The 19,784-nt window shown below is 46.2% G+C and overlaps 1 protein-coding gene and 1 long non-coding RNA gene across 3 annotated transcripts; one reads left to right on the forward strand and one right to left on the reverse strand.

The window, feature by feature from the left end:
- The first annotated feature begins 619 nt into the window (after window positions 1–619).
- LOC135907131 (uncharacterized) lies at window positions 620–1,737 on the forward strand. Its single transcript, XR_010565903.1, has 2 exons — window positions 620–828; window positions 1,565–1,737. It is a non-coding gene; the product is annotated as an uncharacterized lncRNA (long non-coding RNA).
- On the reverse strand, window positions 1,692–16,038 carry LOC135921360 (uncharacterized). 2 transcript variants are annotated; one of them, XM_065455693.2, is made up of 7 exons: window positions 15,420–16,038; window positions 14,431–14,698; window positions 13,340–13,695; window positions 6,085–6,349; window positions 3,579–3,744; window positions 1,923–2,109; window positions 1,692–1,808 (listed from the first exon to the last, which is right to left on the reverse strand). In XM_065455693.2, the coding sequence occupies exons 1-5, from the start codon at window positions 15,768–15,770 to the stop codon at window positions 3,653–3,655; spliced, it is 1,332 nt and encodes a 443-aa protein (XP_065311765.2). In that variant the 5' UTR covers window positions 15,771–16,038; the 3' UTR covers window positions 1,692–1,808; window positions 1,923–2,109; window positions 3,579–3,652. The 2 variants fall into 2 exon arrangements, with proteins under 2 accessions (XP_065311765.2, XP_065311764.2); XM_065455692.2 differs by having other exon boundaries at window positions 1,923–3,000.
- Window positions 16,039–19,784: the final 3,746 nt, after the last annotated feature.

The raw sequence follows: 19,784 nt of genomic DNA on the forward strand, positions 1-19,784 counted from the left end.
GTTTTCTGCTACTCACCGAACATCGCGCAGTCCCTGCGCCGTAGCAGAAATGTTCCTCGCGTCTGTGCTTGCTGCATACCCGAGTTGTAGCCGATGGCAGTCTGCCGGTTCTAAGTTTCGCCAGCCAAGCTTCACGCAGCTCCTTGCCCTGCGGCTACGTGTGAAAGGCTGACAATGGGCTCCGTTGCGTACGTCCGGCACTGCGGCACCGAGCAGTAGCCTACCATGCTGCACGCCTCCAAAGGCAGCCACTACCTATTATAATACTTCCAAATGTTGCCAAGCAGACACCCAAGGCGGTAAAGTCTCGCCACTTAATCAGAACCGCGGCGCAGGTGGGACTTTAAACTTTCGTTTTCAGCTCACTTCGGCACTTCCGAAGCAGCCGACGCGCCCGCTGGCTCCACGTGATCCCTCATGTCACGTCGACGGTGGCGCCAGCTTTTCCAGTGGTGGAGCTCGAGGCCATATCCGACTTGGGGGGGGGGAGGGGGCGTACCCCAGAGATTGCGCCGGGGAGAATTCGGAGTCCACGCCCACCTACGGGGCCTGCCTGCCGTGTGTAGACGCGCAGCGCGCGCGGATCGCTCAGCCAGGCACGCTCAAGAGAGGTCGGTGAAGTGCGATAGTGAGCTGCTTCTTGTGCACGGGGTAGTGAGAAATACCAGCGTTGCTCGACGACGTATTCGACACAGGGAGGCGGAAGTTTTGAACAGCCGCAGCGAACGAGTGCCTAATCCCGCAGAAAGCAATGTACTCGGCGTGCAACGGTCGCGTATATATATATTTTTTTCGGAGACAAATCTACTTTGTTGCACCAATCGGCAGGTAAACTTTACTAAGTTATAACGAGGCTTCATATACGTGAATGTCTATGCAGCTTTCAAGTGGAATTTTATTTACTTCGTTATACCCATTATTTTGTTATATCCCGTTCCGTTATAACAAGGTTCGAGCATATTATCGAAAAAAATGTAAAAATAGAGCCTTACTGCAAAAGTTTATTAGTGACACTAGTAATGAGACACGAGAGAAAGTACAAAATTCTATCGTGAGGTATCACAACAGTACTTTAAGCACATGCACACCAGAATGTATACTGCACACATGAGCAGTGGCCGAACTGCGACATTGCATGCTTTACTAGAAGCACACACAGCATGCCATGTGCAGACAAAATCTGCAGCATACTCCTGATGTAGTTAGGCTGATTGCACGAAACAGCGTCCCTTGTAATCAATGCTACAGGGGAGCTCCCAGCAATTATGCAGTCCTTCGTCAGTAATACATGCATTTGTACTCGGTGCACAGAGCTGTTAAAAATGTGTCTCAACAAATATTTCATGTGTGCAAACACGTAGTGCATGCTGCCACTACTAAAGTGTGAAGCTAAGCAATCCAGTCACTGTTCCCATGCTCCCATTAAGTACCAACAACTGCTAATGTTGTAAACTTTACATATCTCTACAAGAAGAATTTAAGAGAAGTCTGCTGTACTTGTTTCAAGTGTCATTAGACAGGCCCTACAGTGTTTACCTTATTTTGTCCACTTGCGTCGTTCCAGAGTGCCATGCTCACAGCCAAGAAACGGGGATGAATGTCCACTGTGCACATCAGAAATGTGGTTCAAAATGGAGAGCCACTTTGCTACAATCAGATTCCTATCTTCATTGCTTGTTGAAGCGCAGCAGTACAGGTGACTGATGATTAATTTTATTAAAAAAGCAATAACACTGCTGTCCTTGGAGTGCTTTGTAGCCGCTAGAAGTTTCTCCTTGATGCCTTGACATTTGGAGAACACAACGAAGCTGCAAGAGTGCCACTAATGAAATAATTCTTATTTTTGTATATTTGCATGACACAGCCTCTTCAAAAACATATACAGAAGCACCGTATGCAAATATCCATCTGTAAGTGATTACCTTTTGCAAAATGCCATACATCAAATCTGTGGTCTATATCTCTAGGGCTGCAGGCAAGGCACTTCCTGGTTGGTCCATGCCTGTCAGTTATTAGTGTGGCAATTGTAATTCCTTGACATTTCAGGTATCTCGGGCCTCGTTTAAGGTGTTCCAGTTCCATGTTGTTACTGCCACCGACTTCATTCAACTGAAAGTTATAAAAAAACAAGCCAGGTGCATTTGGGTACACAAGAAAAATGATGCAGTTACCTGCACCAGCTCGAGGTGAATGACCTTGTTTTGGTTCACGTGCAACACAGAGTATGTGCCAAACTTTGGAGAAAACCCCGGCTAGTCTGAACGGCCATCACCAGCTATAACCGTTTCATTTTCCACAGCTGCTGACAACAGTTCTGTCTGGTCCTCTCCGCAAACCCCCCAAAAATTTTGAAATGAGTATGAAGAAACAATGTTTAGAAACAGCACTTTAATACAGTAGCCACAGCTAATTCTTCCAGGCAGTGTCACTACCAGCAGCTTTAGCAGCATTAGTGGCAGGGGGAAGTTACTAGAGGTAATGGGTCTTTGCAACTGTTTATCAGGCAGTTTAAATTTGTGTTCATGTCAACTGCGATGCAATAATAACCTGTATTGCACTTTACAGTCAGTGAAATAAACCAATTTTTCTACCTGTGACATTTATAATATGACGGTGGAAAGCAGACTGGATGGCACACACGATTCTTAACACTTTCTGCACAGACGGAATGAACAGGTTCTGCTGATGATGGAAGTCTTCTTTGACATGGTAGCCACCTTTGCTGATCACAGCATCTGCAAAGACTTCACTGGATTCAGGCCAGAAAAGAATTTCTGCTGCAAGAAGCACATTCCCAGCAGCAAATGGTCCAATTTGGGGCTGACTGTGCCAAACAAATTTGTGCTGGTTGGGGCAGAGAGCTATGACTTCAAGTGCTGTGTCGTTCACATTAGTTGTGATGCTTGCATGTTGAGGATAGCTGCAATAATCTACTCTACAAAACAACATATTTTTATTCATCCTGTGAGCCAGGGGACTCGGCAGTCACATTTAAAGTTCCTGAAAAAGGCAAAAAAAAAAGAAAGAAAAGAAATTTGACACACCATCAACTGTAGTACAACAAAAGGCATACTGAACTAATCACGTAAAGGAGCCCTTCGAGTACAGTCACTTCCTTAAACACCAAAGTAGGTGCAGGAGAACCAACATTGCTTTTTCAACCCTTTGTTCCCCTAATTCAAACACTGAATGATATGCTTCTTGTGTTCATAGGTTGACGCCCTCACTACTCATATTCATTTCTGAAGAGTGTAACTGAGTGGGTATAATAAACATGAGTGGACATGAATATTGCTATGCTTGTTTACGGAAAAAATTACTTTGCACAGTAGACTTCAAATCAGCCTGCAATGAGATGAACGAAGTGGCCTTGCCCGATATTAGTGGCACAAGCAGACGGCTCATAAGAAGAGCCCAAATCCTGAGAAATGAACTCTTCACCACTGGGGAAATACATGAGTGAACATAGGTAAGAGCAAGTGCACATGAATGTTGATATGCTACATTTATGGAAAAAAAATATAACTGCACAGTAAACCTCAAATAAAGCTGCAATGAAATGAACAAAGTGGCCTCACCCAGCAGACAACCATGCGCGCAGCAGCCCATGCGAAGAGTCCAAATCATGAGAAATGATGAACGGTTCACCACTTTACTGCCGGCTTTTATGAGGAGCAGAGTGCCACACTAAGGTAGTGTCAATGTCTTCAGCTCCTACTTCAAATCCAACATCAGTTTGCGAACCTAGAAGTGTAAAGTATACACTATAGCAAGGCCTGTGTTCGGGAAATCCTTGAACACATTCAGGGATTTCTACGGCTGTGCAAACTATTTGTGCCTCCAATAATTATTTGAAACTTGGTCTGAAAGATAAAAGCTACCCATAACAGCAAACATATCTGCCAATGCGAGGCAGTTGTTTTTCCCTCAATTGTTATTGCCAATGAGGTTTATGGCAACACCTCCTGAAACTTATGGCATTAGGATGAAACGGCCACATGTCCCAGAATAAAAATGATGCACCCAGCCTGCCTTCTTCAGGCCAAATTTATAGCAATTTCTGGCCTGTCTGCTGCCAGCTGTTTTATTTTCACTTCCGTCTGTCTCGCCTTGACAACAAAGCTAGGTTGTTATTTCAGCATCCTTACTGAGATTTATTCTTTATGTTAAAGGGTCTAGGTCTAGCCACTGATGGAGACCTATCATTAGGGTAATGTAGCAGCCGTCTTTGCCTTCATCAGCCACATTTGGTTTGCAGCACTCCAGTGCCAGCTCAGTGGGCTGCGTGTTTGTCCAAATAGAAAACTGACGTCCCTGCCCTAAAACTGGTCAGTCATATCTCTTGCTCGCCTGATCACATGCTGCTGCAGCAGGCTTAGCTTAGGTCTCCACAGTGACATTAGAGACAGCTTAAGATTCGTGCTGCTTGATATGCTATATACGCCAGAGCAAGCATCAGGTTGAAATTTTCGTAGGGGGCTTCCAAACAAGTGAAGAACACTGTGACAGGTCTAGTTAAACACCACCAAAACTTAGATAAGGCCCTTGCATGGCATCTTTTTTTCACCGTGGTTACATCACTACGGTGATGTAGAATGGATAGTGCAGCACACTGGTTAGATCCGGCATCTCGTGCTGTATGAGGCAAATGCTGGCAATGCAACGGCTTTGCCTCTGTTCATCTGTGACACACTGCACCTAAGCCGTAGAGCAACACAGCCTACTCTCTCTGGTGATGTCACAAGTTCTAGGTGGTGTTGGCTAGTCGCTTGTACATACTAGCCAACTTGCATAGTTGATTCGTGCAGTTGGTGATGGGTGTGTGTGGTACCACGACGAGCACATTTAACCTTAGAGGCTCTGGTCTCGGTGGGGTGTCCTGCAGCAGTTTCCGTGGCTGTCTAGTTTGGTTCAGAAATCAAGTAGCCCTAATTTTTTTAGTTCACTTGACCATGCATGGTGCTTTTCTTGTTTTTAATGAGCGGAGGGAAACAGCTAAATTTCTGAGGTTATACCACTGGCCAGTTTTATTATTATTTTTGAAGTATTACCATAAATAGTGCTGATTAATATTAAAAGAGGAAGCTTGTCACAGCATGCACTAATAAACCTGTACACTCTCTAAAGCAAGTCTGTTTCGGCAAAGCATTAAAATGCAAGAACATACTATATTTACTGGAATATAAGTTAACCCAACACATCGAACTTGCCAAATAATAAAAAATAATAACTCAAATACAGGAGTCCAACAGCTTTTGAGAAAAACCAAGAAATTCGAGCCCGACACTTTTACCATAAGCTCAGTCACTAAATCTCGTTAGTCGAAGGCACAAGCTGTATCCTCGTCGAAACTGCCAGAGCTGTTCACGGCAGATGCTTCGCAGATGTGCATAGATGCACACAGCTAACTGTATGAGTATTTCACTTTTATTCTCGTTCGTGGGGTGGCAACACACAAGCATTGGCTCACTGGCATGGCTGGTTCGAGTGTAATGTGCAAATGTACAGGCATTTCTGAGCGTATCTGATTGGTTTTCTCAATGCTACTATTGAACGTTTTATTTTTGGTATATATATTTAGCACAAACAAACATATCTAACGTACTTGTGCCAGTGCTGCATGAAGAACTAGGTGCGACAGAGGAACTCCATCAGCTCAGTACTTTTGGTAACTTTGTTCACGATTCAAGGTTGAGATTCCTTGGTCAATAATAATATAGATCAAAAGCTCATATTGGGCAACATATTCAGGCGAAAAAAAAGTTGACCTATAGTTGAATATGGCATTTAATCAAACAGGCACTCATTTAATATACAGCCACAAATTGGCCCAAGCACCAGCGAGTGAGCAGACGAGAGTGTGATACAGATGAACACAGGAAGGAGAGCTCAGTGATAAGAATAAAAAATGCCGCAAATTGAAGCACTCACTTGTAAGCACACTGTCATCAAATAACAGTGCTCATGTGCATGAGTAAACGCAAATGTAAGCATAGCAATAGGCAAATGAACAGTTTTTATAAAGTATGCTGAAAATTGGAAAGCTGTTTGTGAACTCAACCTAGATCGCTGTGGTATACTAACCTGAATCTGCAGTCTTTGTAGTGGTTTGAATCCGTACATGTCGTTGCACTGGTCGCAGAAACACTTGAACAAATTTAGAATGCCCTGACCAGTCGTTCTGTATGCTGGCATCTGTGCTACAAGAGGCAGTTGAGGTCAAGGAGTCATTTGTGCCACCTAAACATGGATCAGCTTCCACGGCCGTTGTTGCTCCCAGTGGGGAATGCTCCTTCTGCATGTCAAGCTCTTCATTCCCATCACTTTTTCTCAAGAGAGCATGAATCACCTGTGTATTTGATAGAAAGAAAGGAGGGGCGGGTGAGAAGAGGGCAAAGAAAAACACATGACACTATAATGCATAAAACAAAGACCTGCAATGCTACGATTTAGCTGAGCAGCCATGTCAACAAGAATAAACACACTAGTTCTCGAATAAATGTACACCGTTAATTGTTCACTGTGTATATTATGTGCTTTGCAATTTGCAACACAACATAGTATATGGGCAGACAAAAGTACTGGTCTAGGTACAAGAGTTTAGTACTGTTGTGTTCTTCAGGGTAGTGTACCTCACCGCTGCCGACCAGTTGTTGCGACGCCTGTTTATCGAGGCTCGACCGACGTTACTATTGGGTAACGTGGCATTGTCGGCAGGCTGCAGGCGTCCCGTAGACCATAGCGATCAGACAGGGACGAGACAACTTCTAGTGCGAAACTTGCACAGTTTATTCAACTGTTGGTGAAAGATAAGAGGAGAATGAAGTCAAAGAGTACATTGCGGGGCCCTTTAAATAGGCTCCATAAAATTGTACGCGGGATCTTGTTCACGTCAACGTCACGTGACATGCACTGAGTCCCACGGTGCTTTGCGGCGGACCCACTTTCCCAGGACGATCAGTCCTTGTGGTGCTCTTGTGCCTTTTCTCCCTGGTCTGGTCCAGTGAAAGGGACTTGCAAACCAGTCTTGGAACTTTTCGTCTCCTGTTTGGGCAAGCAATCACCCAGAACAGTGCCGGAGCCACAACCACAAAACGGCGAGCACAATGCCACTCTCCCCCAAGACATACCAGGCTTTACAAAAAAAAAAAAAAGAAACGCTACTGCTTTCCCATTCCCCGAACACTAAAAACAGCCATTTCTTGCGTTAAGACGCGGTTACTAAAATCAGCTAAAGATCAACTAGAACTTCAAGATAATAATTAAAAAAACGTACGAGAGAAAAAAAGAATACCAACATAAAAATGCCACGGAAACCTGAATGAGCATGAGGCTTTTGTTACTCTAGAGGGAACGACTCAGACCATCGGCATTGCCGTTAAGCTTGCCCTTCTTGTAGCGAATATCGCAGGTGTACTGTTGAAGAGCCAAGCTCCAGCGCAAAAGACGACTGTTTTTTGTAGACATGGACTGCAGCCATGTGAGGGGACAGTGGTCAGTCTCTATGGTGAACCTTGTACCAGTGATATAGCAAGCTAGCTTCTGCACCACCCATACTACACTGGCGCATTCTTTTTCTCATGCACAGCAGACTTCCTCACAAACTGAAAGCTTTCTTCTGACGTACAGTACAGGGTGTTCGTTCGCGTCATGTCTCTTTTGACAAAGCACCACCCCCATACCCCTGTCGCTAGCATCACACTAAGGAAGAGTAGTCGAGCGCGTTCAACACTGGCCGACTCGTTAGTGCTTTTTTCAGCGTACTAAAATACTTTTCTTTTGCGTCATCCCACTTTACCGTTCGTGGTTCTGTTTTCCTGAGAGCATCCGTTAAAGAACTTGCAATCTCGGAATAATGCAGGATATATCTTTGGTAATACCCTGCCAAACCAAGGAATGACCTGATGTCCGGCTTGGTGCGTGGTTGCGGGAAGTTGGCTATTGCGGTCAGTTTAACCTCGGAAGGCTGATGATGGCCTTGCCCTATTAGGTGACCTAGATAAACTACCTCAATGCGCCCTAACTGGCATTTGGGAGCCTTGACAGTTAAGTTGGCCTCTTGTAGACAACACAACACGGTTCGCAGGTGTTGCACATGGTCCGTCCATGATGAAAAAAAGATTGCTATGTCATCGAGATAAGGAAGTGCAAAGTCCTCTATTCCCCTAGAACCTGGTCCATAAGGCTAAAGAAACAATAAGGAGCATTCTTCAATCCAAAGCTCAGGACTTTCGGCCGAAAGGTTTCCAGCGGGGAAATAAACACCACAAGCCTGCTTGCCCTCTCGTTCAACAGAACCTGCCAGTACACTTTGAGTAAATCGAGCGTAGAGATGAAATTAGCACTGCTAACTCTCTCAAACCTTTTCTCGATATGTGGTACTGGGTAAGTCTGGTTCTTCGTGATTAAGTGGAGCCTGCGGTAGTCTATACACGGTCGTGGCTCATTTCCAGGGACCTCAACCAAGAGGCGAGGTATAATCACTCTCTCCGGGTTCGATTACACCTAGCTCTAACATCTTGTTTATTTCAGCGGCCATGACTTGACGTTGACAAGGTGAAACGCGATAAGCTTTCGAACGAACTGGGTTTGATGAGGTTAACTCTATATCGTGGATGATCACAGTGGTTTTGCCAGGGGTGTCTGAAAATATGTCTTTAAATTCAAACACAAGTTCCCTCAGTTCTACCCTTTGTTTTGGGATTCAACTTTGCCTGCTCTACTAGCTTGTCAATGGTCTTTTGAACGTCTTTTGCCTCCGTTACTGATGTTAACTTCGGAAAGTCGACAGGCATCTCCTCAGGCTGGTTAAGGGCCATGTTCACAATGGCCTCCCTCTGCGGGTAGGGTTTAAGTAGATTGCTGTGGTACACTTGTGGTGTCCTTCGTTTTCCCGGTACCATGATTACGTAGTTTGTTTCAGATAATTTCTGAATTATGTCAACCGATCCCTCCCATTGAACCTGTAGTTTGTTTTTCAATGAGGGTTTCAGGATCATTACCTTTTCCCCAACTTCAAAGCATCACATTCGAGCCGTCCTGTCACAGTAATGCTTAGCGTTGCATTGTGGCTTATGCATTTCCTGTCCTGGTAATTCTTGAGAAGTGTGCAGACAGTCTAACAGCTCTACCACGTAGGCCACAACCGAAGGATCGTCTGCCCGGCCTTCCCAGGCTTCTCGAAGAATGCGAAGAGGGGAGCAAAGGCAGCGACTATAAACAAGCTCTGAAGGTGAAAACCCTGTTAACTCGTGCAGTGCAGTTCGAAGCAGGAACATTGCTGCAGGCAAGCAAACGTCCCAATCGGCTTTGTGCTCATAACAAAGGGCTGGCAAAAGCCATTTCATGACTGAGTGGACTTTCTATACCGCGTTTGACTGCAGGTTGTACACTGAGCGATGAATAATTTTAATACCGCACATTTCCAGAAACGTCGAGGTCAACGTGCTTGTAAAGACAGATCCTTGATCTGATTGGATTTCTGCGGGAAACCCTACTCGCGTGAAGATAGACAAAAGCGCGTTGACGATCTCCACCGAGCTCAGTTCTTTGAGGGGCACTGGCTCTGGAAATTTCGTTGCGGGGCATAGTACAGTAGGAATATGCCGATAGCCAGACTGTGTTGCAGGAAGTTGTCCTACTGTGTCTATTATGCGCCTGCGAAATGGCTCCGTGATAATGGGAACAAGTTTCATTGGTGCTTTAGCCTTATCTCCGGGCTTGCCTATGCCTTGACATGTGTCGCAGCTTCTTACGAATGCGTCTACTTCTCGAAAGCAGCCGGGCCAGTAAAATTCCTGCAGTAAGCGGTCCTTTGTTTTACGAATGCCCAGATGCCCAGTCCAAAAGCCGCCGTGAGCCAGGTACAGGAGCTGCTCACGATAAGGATGCGGCACCACGAGTTGGTCAAATTCACTCCCTTTCGACTTGTGTACTTTCTATAGAGGACGCCTGCCCTCTTGAGGAACTTTATGTTCTGTTTGGCCACACCTTCTTTCGTGTTTGGCCTTAGGTTACGCAGGGTAGAACCTTTTCCTTGCTCAGCAATCCATGTGGCAGGGCTTACATTTAATAACTTTCTTCTGCATTCTGCCTCTTGAGACATTTCAGGCTCCGGTGCTTTCCTGACCTCTTTATTAGCCAGTGTACTTTCCACGTTATCCCCTAGAGGGCTGTCCTGTTAGGTGTTGGTTGACGAATCCTCCGTCAAAACTGTTTCCTCCACCACTGGACATTCGTACGCTGCCCTGGCTGCGAGCTCCCTTGCCTTAGAACGGGTTATGGCTTGCACTATTCCTTCACTAAACCCGACTCCCCCGTGTCACAGCAAGTCCTCAGATTTGTTAGAAAACAAATATGGATATTGTGGCGGGAGATGTGCCGAGACGGCGGCTTCAGTGTCCAGTACTCCAAAAGGGCCTTCGATACGAATCTTGGCTACAGGGTGACAAACACTGGAGGTCTCTATGGCCTGCCTTATCCAAGCACATTATCCCGTGAACTCACCTTCCTCTACGTACGATGGATGCACCACATCCATCGTGGCTGCCGAGTCGCGAAGCACCCTACACGGTTTGCCGTTTACCACGAGGTCTCGAATGTACAGTCCTAGCAATTTCAGCTTTTTCTCGTTACTAGTTAGTGACATGAACACTAGTTTGGGATTTTTGCATCCCATGGTCATATGCCCCGTTTGCTGGCAGTTGTAGCAAACTACTGGTTTCTTGGCCTTGAAATCTTTTTTCTTTTGCCTTTCTGCCCTCTGTTCGGGTGGCTCCTCCCTTCCCTTGCTGTTCTCATCACTATTTTTCACCGAATTTGAACTTTCCTTTGAGTTATACTGACTCGGCTTTGACTATCGCTTTGGCTTGTCGGGTCTGTATTTATTTCTCTCCTTCTTAGAAACTTCGTTGCCTTCGAATGCACGACGAGCTACATACTCCTCAGCGAGATCAGCTGCTCTTGTGATAGTGTCTACACCTGGCCTATCCTGAACCGAATACTTGATGTTTACTGGCAGCTGATGGTAGAACTGTTCTAAAGCAACGCACTGCATTGTCTTTTCGGCGTCGCCGAGTGCACCCTCTTCGCTGAGCCATTCCTTCAGATTTACCTTCAAGGTGTACGCAAAATCTGAGTAGGACTTACTTTTGGTCTTCTCGACTTCCCTGAATTTTCGCCTGAATGCTTCTGCTGATAATCTATACTTTTCAAGCAGATTCGCTTTGACTTCATAGAAGTCCTCTGCTTCTTCTTTCCCCATGCGGGCAATCATATCAGCTACCTCACGTGGCAGTAACGTAAGCAAGCGTTGCGGCCACGTTTCTCGCGTGTTTTGCTTTCTCACACACGCACTCAAAGTGCACCAGAAAAAGACCTATGTACCCTCCTACTGCGTAGGGTGCCATGAAGTCTGTTATTCTGCGCTCGATTTCACGTGCCTCTGTGCTAGGTCTTTCAGTATTTTTAGCTCTCAGAAGCTCAATCTCTAGGTGCTTTATATCGAGTGCATCGCATGCTGCCCGCTCGTGCTCTTCCTTTTCCTCTAGGCGCTTAAGCCCTTCCTTTTCTTCGAGGCGCTTATGCTCTTCCTCCTTATTTGCAATGCTCTCTAGGCATTCCTTCAGTTCATCGTCGTCTGCCCCGCTCACTTCGATCGCCTCAATGATCTCCGGCTTTCTCACTGATTCGGCAATTTGGAGGCCCAACACTGGCCAAGCTCAACAATTCCGGCTTCTTTAGTGCCTTCAAGTTCATGGCTGCCCTTAGTGCTGCTAACTCTTCACTCTATAACAACCTCGACATACTCAAAACTTCCGTCAATGGTTAAAGAAAAATCACTGCTCTGTATTTCTAAAAAAAAAAAAAGTAAAGCCAAGTGATATCTTAGTGAAGAAAAGCCTTGCACTCACCACATGCAGTCATTATTCCTGACACATCCCTTCGGAACGTTGTCACCAGGACGAAGAGGAGACGATTTTTTAGATGTCATCCAAAGTTGGGGTCTCCAGGGTTGCGTATTCCAATTGCTGCCAACTAGTTGTTGCATTCTCCAGGGTAGCGTACCTCACCGCTGCTAACCGGTTATTACGACGCCTGTTTATCGAAGCTCGACCGACGTTACTATTGGGTAGCGTGGCGTAGTCGGGAGGCTGCAGGCGTCCGGTAGACCACGGCGATCAGACAGAGACGAGACGACTTCTAGCGCGAAACTTGCACGGTTTATTCAATCGTTGGTGAAAGATAAGAAGAGAATAAAGTCAAAAAGTACATTGCGGGGCCCTGTAAATAGGCTCCCTAAAATCGTAGGCGGGATCTAGTTCACGTCAATGTCACGTGACATGCACCGAGTCTCACGGTGCTTAGCGACGGCACCCATTTCCCAGGACGTTTTCCAGAGTTTGCCTCCACTGGTGGCAACCCGCGGGTCATGGGGATCGTAGGCAGCTGAGCCCTTTTCTTTCGCTTGTCGTTGGTTCGCGGAAAGGGCATGTGGTTGTGGATGGGCGACTGATCCATTCTCCCAGTTGATGTCTTCACAAGCGTGCCTCCGCTGGCGGTAGCCCACGATTCCTGGCTGGTTCGCGGAAAGGGTTTTCACGCACACACACAAAGGGGCCTGTGAACACTGCGGGGCGTCCGCGAGACCGGCATCCACTCGAGACAACCATAGCAAATTAGGAATCCACTCTTTGTTTCGCTTAGGCATGCACGCACACGAAGGGGCCTATAAGTACTGCAGTGCACCTGACAGACCGGTGACAACTCACAACCACAGCAAATTGGGAATTCACCCTGCGTTTCGATGAGGCATGGTGGTAAAGCATCCTTTTTTCCCAGGGTGTTACACGCCAACCGTAACAGTACCCCCTGTCACATGGGCACATTGCATTGTGATCGAGCCCGATTTGGATCAGACTACCAACGGGATCTGGTGTTGCTAAATGAACAATTTAGATTGCGATTTCACTCTATCTGGAAAAAGTAGATAGCAGTCCATGCACCGCGATCGAGCTTCTCGATTGCAATCATAGGACGTCGTCTGCATCGGCATGAATGCTCAACCAAGTCAATCTAGATTGCTGAACTATGAAGAAGCTACCATCCTTGATCGTGATTGAAAGTGCCGGTGTGGCAGGAACAGGCTAGCCATATTTTATGTGAGCATACTCACAAGTGATGACACATTTTTATCATGCAATCATTCGTTCACACTTCCACATGTTCATGCCTGCCACTCACATCCTTACAATCACTCATTCATAATGACACTCACGGCCACTTGCACTCACCAGCACACGCTCACATTCAATCTTTAAACAAACAACGCAACACTTGCCTCTTTCCTTCGACATTCTTCCAATGGCCCAATGCCATGGCCCTTGGCTTGCAGGATGGGTCTGTGCGCGAACTTGGTCGGCACTGCATCTGGCCGCAGCCTCAGCTTTTTCACAGGTATCTTGAACTCGGAGAGCAGGCGCAAATCGCCAAAGTAGCTGTCTGGCGTGAAATGTTCCGAGCACAAAACAGAAGTGCCACATGCACGCCAGTCCTTCCTGCCCACATTCATCTCCCAAGCCTTACGCATGACCGGATCCTTGGGGAACGTGAAGAACGATACGGAGCTCTCCTTGCTCTTTTTGCTCCGACACCCCACAGCGCAACAGGGGTGCCGTGGTAGAGTTGGTTCAGCCACTGCAAGATGAACAATTCCAATGGCAAGCTGAACAAAACATAAGTTTCCTGCATGCGCGCAACAGCTGAAACGCAGAGGGGTAGCGCGTGCACTTTGCAAGAACGCAGCTTGTGATGTCACACGGTGGTAGTGGTGGTCTTGCCCTTTGTATTGGGTTGCTGCAGCCTGTCCAAAACAACATTCTTAGACATACTTCGGTTTCACAGCTCCACTTGGGAGGTGGCCGAAGTAGTGATCATGCAAACTAGTGACCCTGCAATCGCGTCTTTCGTCACTTCTGCCGCTTCTGGTTTCACCTCTGCTGACTCATTTCGGTGGTGCTGCTTTTGATGTTGCTACTGGGGTCATGTTGTTGGTGTCGTGTGATAATTGAATATATATTATTAATTAATAATAATTAATAATATAATTGACCTATAATTGAATAAATACAGTATTTATTCAAACAGGCACTCATTTAATATACAGTCACAAGTTGACCCAAGCAGCAGCGAGTGACCAGATGAGAGTGTGATACAGATGAACACAGGAAGGAGAGCTCAGTGATAATAATCATAAATGCCACGAATCGATGCAGTCACTTGTAAGAACACTGTCATCAGAGAACAGAGCTCATGTGCATGAGTAAATGCAAATGTAAGCATCGCAATGGGCAAATGAACAGTTCTTATAAAGTATGCTGAAAATTGGAAAGCCGTTTGTGAACTCAACCTAGATCACTGTGGTATACTAACCTGAATTCGCAGTCTCAGTAGTGGTTTGAATCCATACAAGTTGTTGTACTGGTCGCAGAAACACTTGAACATATTCAGAATGCCTCCCACAGTCGTTCTGTATACCTGCATCTGTGCTACACGAGGCAGTTGAGGTCAAGGAGTCATTTGCGCCACCTAGACAACATGGATCTGCTTTCACGGCCACTTCTGCACCCAGTGGGGAATGCTCCTTCGGCATGTCAAGCTCTTCATTCCCACCACTTTCTCTCAAGATAGCATCAATGACCTGTTTAGTTGACAGAAAGAAAGCAGAAGGGGAGGGTGAGAAGCGGGCAAGGAAAACCACATGACACTGTAACGCATGAAACAAGGAGCTGCGATGCTACGAATTAGCTGAGCAGTCATGTTCTCTGTCAACAAACAAGAATAAGTGCGCTAGTTCATGAATGAATACACCATTAATTGTTCATAGTGCATTTTGTACACCTTGCATTTTGCAACGCAACGCAGTACATGGGAAGCCAAAAATGCTAGTCTAGGTACAAGAGTTTAGTAACCCTCTCACACGGGCATTTTGCATCGCGATCGAGGCCGACTCGAATAGGACCGCCATCCGGAGGTGTTGCTGACTTCACTCGATCCGGATAAAATGCATCGCGATCGAGCTTCTCGATGGCGATCGTAGGACGTCGTCTGCATCGTCATGAATGCTCAACAAAGTCGACCCAGATTGCTGGACCATGCGGCAGCAACCATTCTTGATAGCGAACGAAAGGTAGAACGAAAGTACCTGTATGGCAGGAACAAGCAGCCATATTTTATGTGAGCGTACTCACAAGCGAAGACACATTTCTTTCATGCAAATATTCGTGAATACTTTCACATGCTCATGCCTGCTATGTCGCTCAAGCCCACACAATCGCTAATTCATAACGAAACTTGCGGCCACTCGCATTGAATCTTCAAACAAACAAACAAAAAATTAAAAAAAGAAACATTGGACTTGCCTCTTTCCTTCGACGTTTTTCGAAAGCGCCACGGTGCTTGGCTTGCAGAATGGGTCGGTGCGCGAACACCGTCGGCACCGCGTCTGGCCGGAGCCTCAGCTTCACGGGTATCCTGAACTCGGTGTGCAGGCGCAAATCTTCATTGTAGCAGTCTGGCATGAAGTGTTCCGAGCACAAAAGAGAAGCGTCAGATGCGTGCCAGTCCTTCCTGCCCATATTCATCTCCCAAGCCTTACGCTTGACGGGATCCCTGGGGAATCTGAAGAATGATACGGAGCTCTTCTTGCTCTGTTCGCTCCGGCACCCCACAGCACTGCATGGGCGCCGCAGCAGCCGCAGCCGCTGTGGCATTGTTTCAGCCGCTGCAATTGCACAATTGCAATGGCAAGCAGCACGAAGCAGAACTTTTCCGCATGCGCGCACAGATCAAACAGAGGGTTCGTGCGCGCGCTGCAAACGTGCAGCTTGTGACATCACCTGGAGCATAGACCTGGATGAAGGAAAAAGACAGTAGGTAGCATTACGTCGTGCTACCAGCCTTGGCGAACGCTTCGTGAAGCTATGTGTGTATGGAATGGGGCAGCAGTGTGCCATCCGTACTAAAAAACAATGGGAAAACTGGGACGCTTCTGCGATGACGCCACCACCAGAGTGCTGCGATCGACCGGCCTGCGTAACGCGCGAAATTTAAACATGTTGTGCAAAACTTTCTGCATTTATAAACTAAAACGCTCTCAAAACACAACTCAAATTCTTATAATTTGCAAAAAGAAATAACACAAACTGTTAAGATTCATCAACAACGCCGTCTATGCTTGCACGTTTCCGACCACAGATCATGCAGTGTTCCTGATCGTCTGCTCAGCCAATGGCTCAGCGTTTCGGTTACAGAGAACAAGCGCTCGTCAGAAATCGAGGTGCTTGCGCGATCGCACCCCTCCAGCTCCTTCCGTTCGGTAAGCACGCATATGTTTTTAGTATTTCGAAAGACACGAGGATGAAAAGCCCGGAAAGAGCACCTGGACTGTGCCTAGTCGGTTGCACGGGATTCCCATCATTTTTGGGTCACCAGGTTTCACTGAAGAAAAAGAAATATCACTCCGTGACGAATGCAGCCGCTAACGTTTACATATTTCACTCCGTGAAAGGGCGCCGAAGGGCAAGAATACAGCCCTGTCAATGTGCCCGATCTGAAGCAGCCCGGAGTTATTATGATCGTTATGCAGGAACCTCAATGCACGCGCGCGCGCACACATACACACACACAAAGTACACTTGTAAACCCAGCGCTTGCCGTGCACATAAAGGATGTGCGAACGCGGCAGGAAAAACCACAGCAAGCGATCGGCGAGCTCTAAACGTACATGCATGACCTCCGCGACAACCATAAGTGCTGATCCCGGAGGCCCTGTGTTGCACCATTACTTATCCTCTTGCCAGCAATGACTCCAGGCTGCAGTGACAGATGGCGCTGCAGTAGACCGGCGTGCTCCAGCACTCTCAGCCGTCATGGCAAAAAGAGCCACGTTTTCGCCCCCACACGACACACTATTCAGACTAAACAGAGAAGTGCATAGAGCAGGCTTTGGCGGAGGCTGTACATGAAATGGCATCCACTTTAATGGAAGGCTAGGAGCCGAGATCGGCTGGCACCTGGTAGTAGCTTTTTTAGGGGGTCCACTGCGTCTCAGGGCGTAGGGGTAGGTAGAAACAATGTAAAAAGTGCAACAATAGAGGCTGAGGCCACTAGGAGGTCCAGGAAGAAAACTACAAAAAAAGAAATTTAACACCAGGATCAGGTGCATCAACATGTAAGGCGGTAGAAAGAGAGCGAAGTGGTTAGAAATAGAACAGCAGTTAAAGGACGAACAAGTAGGTGTATACGCGCTATGCGAAACACATCTCAGGGATCTAGAAGACCGACCGTTTATTGAAGGCTACGTCTGGGAAGGGAGCAATAGAACTACAACGGAGAGGAAGGGAAGGGGAGTATTTATGGTGATACATCAAGGAAGAAATTGGCAAAGAATAAAGTTAACTTGCAGAGAACCTGTCTGGGTATCAGGTACAATTGCCGGTAAAAATACATGGCTAGGAGTAGTTTATTTAGGGACAGGGGACAAATGCAGGCAAGAAAACAAGGATATAGTGAAGTGTCTGAATGACGATATAAAGCAGTTTGGAGAAGGTGCCGATATTTGTCTGCTGGGTGACATGAATGGCCACATCGAGGATCTGGATGGATACACAGATTGTAACGGGAAGTTGATGCTAGACTTCTGTGAGCGACACAACTTCGTTATAGGAAATAGAGAAACTAATTGTGAGGGACAAATTACGTGGGAATCCCGTAAAAGACAAACGACCATTGACTACTGCTTGATGTCGCAGGGGATGTATAGCAAGCTCGCAATAATGGAAATAGACGAAGAGGGGAAGTACATGCAGCCTCGGAAGTGATCATAAGCGTATTAGTCTACAGTTCGGAGCCCTGCTCAAAAGAGAAATGCAGGGAAGTCAAAAAGAATACGCAAAATTAAATGAACAAATAGCGCAAATAGCGGCCGGCATAGAGGAAGCAATAGAGAAACATCCCATGGAAAGGTGGGATTATAATCAGTTAGAACTACTCATTAGTACAAAAATAAAAGAAGTAAAAGGAGTAAACCGCTGGAGAGGAAAGAGGAAGCCACGAAGTTGGTGGAATGAGGAACTTAGAGAGGCCATAGAACAACGATGGTTGGCATCATGGGAACACAAAGAAGCAAAGAGGGCGAAGTTATCTGAAGAAGAAATAGGCCAAAAATGGGAATCTTTTGACAAAAGAAACAACAAGTGCAGTTCCTCGTCCAGGCTAAAATAAAGCAGTCCTCTGATCGCTGGCTGGCTGAAGTTCGCGATGCAAATGAAGGGGGGTCAAGAAAATTCTGGAACCATATAAGCTGGCTGGGTAAAGCGAATCACAGAAAGCAGGAACAGATTCACGATGCCGAGGGAAATTGTTTAGAGGGAGATGACTATGTGAACTACGTCGGTTCAGTTATAGCAGAGTCATTTAGGAAAGACGATAGGATAATCGCGCCAAATGAGGGAGCAACACAGGATAGCTTAATAGAAAACAGCTTAGAGCTGACCACTGGAAAAAGGCGGAAGCAAATGTTCCAAAATGCACGTCCGCAGTGATACAGAAAATTCCAATCATGCTAATTAATGAACTTGGCCCAAGAAGCAAGGAAACGTGATAAAAGCATTGGAGACAGTCATAACAAATAAGCAAATTCCGCTCAGCTGGAAACAGAGTAAAATGAATTTGATTTATAAAGGGAAACGTGATAAGAACATAAAATCCTTCCGACCAATTACGATAACATCAGTTATATATAGGCTGGCGATGCAGGCGGTGAAATTAAAAATGCAGTCATGGGTAGAAAGTAATAGAATACTCGGAAAACTTCAGGACGGATTCAGAAGTGGTAGGCGCTTAGATGACAGCGTGTTCGTGCTTATCCAGTGTATACAAATAGCTAAGGCGGAAAATATACCTCTGTATTTAGCCTTCCTGGACATAAGCGGTGCATACGACAACGTGAACAGGGAACACCTGTGGAACATATTAAAATATGAAAGTATCGGTCATGAGGTAATTGATTTTCTACAGGAAATATATCAAGAAAATAATGTTCAAATAACATGGGAAGGAATGAAGAGTACGACAACTGTCGAGGTACACAAAGGATTATGGCAAGGTTGTCCTCTATCACCGCTGCTGTTTATGCTTTATATGATAAGTATGGAAAGAAGGTTACAAGGAAGCAATCTAGGGTATAATCTGTCGTACAGATTAGGCGGGAAGGTTGTTGAGCAGCGACCACCGGGTTTAATGTATGCGGACGATATTGTACTGTTAGTAGATAGCCAGGAAGATTTGCAAACTCTGGTTAATTACTGTGGAGACGAAGGGGACAGTTTAGGTTTCAGTTTTATTGCAGCTAAGTCCAGAGTGATGTTTTTCAACGATACAACTGATCAGGAGCTTACAATACAAGGCCATGAAATACCCCGAGTGGCCGAATATAAATATCTCGGGGTATGGATAAACAAAGGACAGATGTACACGAAAAAGCACGAACAGTCTCTCATAACAAAAGGGCTAAGAGATGCCGGGATAATGAAACATAGGGCATTGTGGGGGCACAACAGGTATGAGGTACTGATAGGTCGGTATTTGGAAGGGAGTAATGGTGCCGGGGCTTACTTTCGGGAATGCGGTCCTTTGTTTAAGGGCAAAGGTTCAGTCGAGACTAGAAGTAAGTCAGAGAGCTGTGGGAAGATTAGCACTAGGTGCCCACGGGAGAACCATTAACG

Source organism: Dermacentor albipictus, chromosome 4 (assembly GCF_038994185.2).
Source record: "Dermacentor albipictus isolate Rhodes 1998 colony chromosome 4, USDA_Dalb.pri_finalv2, whole genome shotgun sequence".
In the NCBI taxonomy this organism is placed as follows: domain Eukaryota; kingdom Metazoa; phylum Arthropoda; class Arachnida; order Ixodida; family Ixodidae; genus Dermacentor; species Dermacentor albipictus.